Here is a 1,107-nt window from a genome sequence, read left to right on the forward strand (position 1 = left end):
TTGTATCTCGACCAAATATTGTCCGATCCTAACAAACCATACATCAATGGAAAGATTATTTATAATTCATAATTCTGACTTTTTATGTCAATTTTTATTTACCAAAGCATGACTGTTTTCTTAACAATCAAGTTTTCTCATGCGGCAGAAATGTACTTTCACACATTTCACTCCAATTTCAAATATATATTTTTTTAATTTTAACTATTTATCATCTTAAGATTTATTGCCTTCATATATTTAACTATGTATTATTATTATTATTATAACAGCAAATGTAACCCCCTGAAATAAATAAATAATATATAAAACTAATAAAATATATAATATAAATATATAAAAATATATAATATATAAAAATAAATAAAAATAAAAATAAATTGTGTCTGGACAGGGTAATTATCACTACTTTAAAAATAACCAACCATTTTGTATCATTATTTTTTAGACAATTAGGCTAATTTTCATTACTTTAAAAATAACAATATGTTTACATTACAATAAGACGTTAGCAGATAAATGTGCTTAATTACCTACAAAAAAAAATCACAGCACTGCATGGACGAGAAATCCTAACAGGCTTTAATTTCTTTATGCACAATATAGTTTGGGGTAAATTATGACGGGCATTTCTTGTGAGTGAGATTCCTTTTGCAGAATCATTTGAATCCACTTTGCTCGAGTCTCTCACCGCTGTGAATGCGCAGGTGCTCTTTGAGGTGATGCTTGTATTTAAAGGCCTTTCCACACTGATTACACTTGAACTTTCTGTTCTCCAGACCGGGCTCAGACATGGAGTTCTGGAAGGAAGAGATGTGAAATCATGAGCATGCTATGTTTCTGTTTGTGTGCGGTTAGTTACGCATGCATCTGATGTCAGCACCTTGTCGTGAGTCTGGTGGAGGCTCAGGTGTCGCTCCATCTGAGCGCGGTACGGCGTACTGTATCCGCACAGAGGACAAGCGCTGTCTCCTCCATCCCGGTCCTGACAGAACTTCATGTGTTCCTGCAGAGACGCGTCGCGCCGGTACGTCCGCTGGCAGTATGGACACGTCTGAACGGCGTCAGGGTTTAAGGCTCCACCGTCTACACAGAGAGATTCATCTT

At 35.7% G+C, this 1,107-nt stretch overlaps 1 protein-coding gene across 1 annotated transcript in view; it reads right to left on the reverse strand.

The window, feature by feature from the left end:
- Nucleotides 1-1,054, reverse strand: part of LOC107758177 (ikaros family zinc finger protein-like) — a 5,643-nt gene extending 4,589 nt beyond the window's left edge. The window contains exons 1-2 of the mRNA XM_016575851.1: nt 884-1,054; nt 692-800 (exon numbers count right to left, since the gene is read on the reverse strand). Of these exons, the coding sequence (XP_016431337.1) occupies nt 692-800; nt 884-1,000 (226 nt within the window). The 5' untranslated portion in view covers nt 1,001-1,054. The remainder of the gene's footprint in view (nt 1-691; nt 801-883) is intronic.
- Nucleotides 1,055-1,107: the final 53 nt, after the last annotated feature.

This window comes from Sinocyclocheilus rhinocerous, unplaced genomic scaffold (genome assembly GCF_001515625.1).
Source record: "Sinocyclocheilus rhinocerous isolate Xijiao unplaced genomic scaffold, SAMN03320098_v1.1 scaffold203, whole genome shotgun sequence".
Taxonomy (NCBI): Eukaryota; Metazoa; Chordata; class Actinopteri; order Cypriniformes; family Cyprinidae; genus Sinocyclocheilus; species Sinocyclocheilus rhinocerous.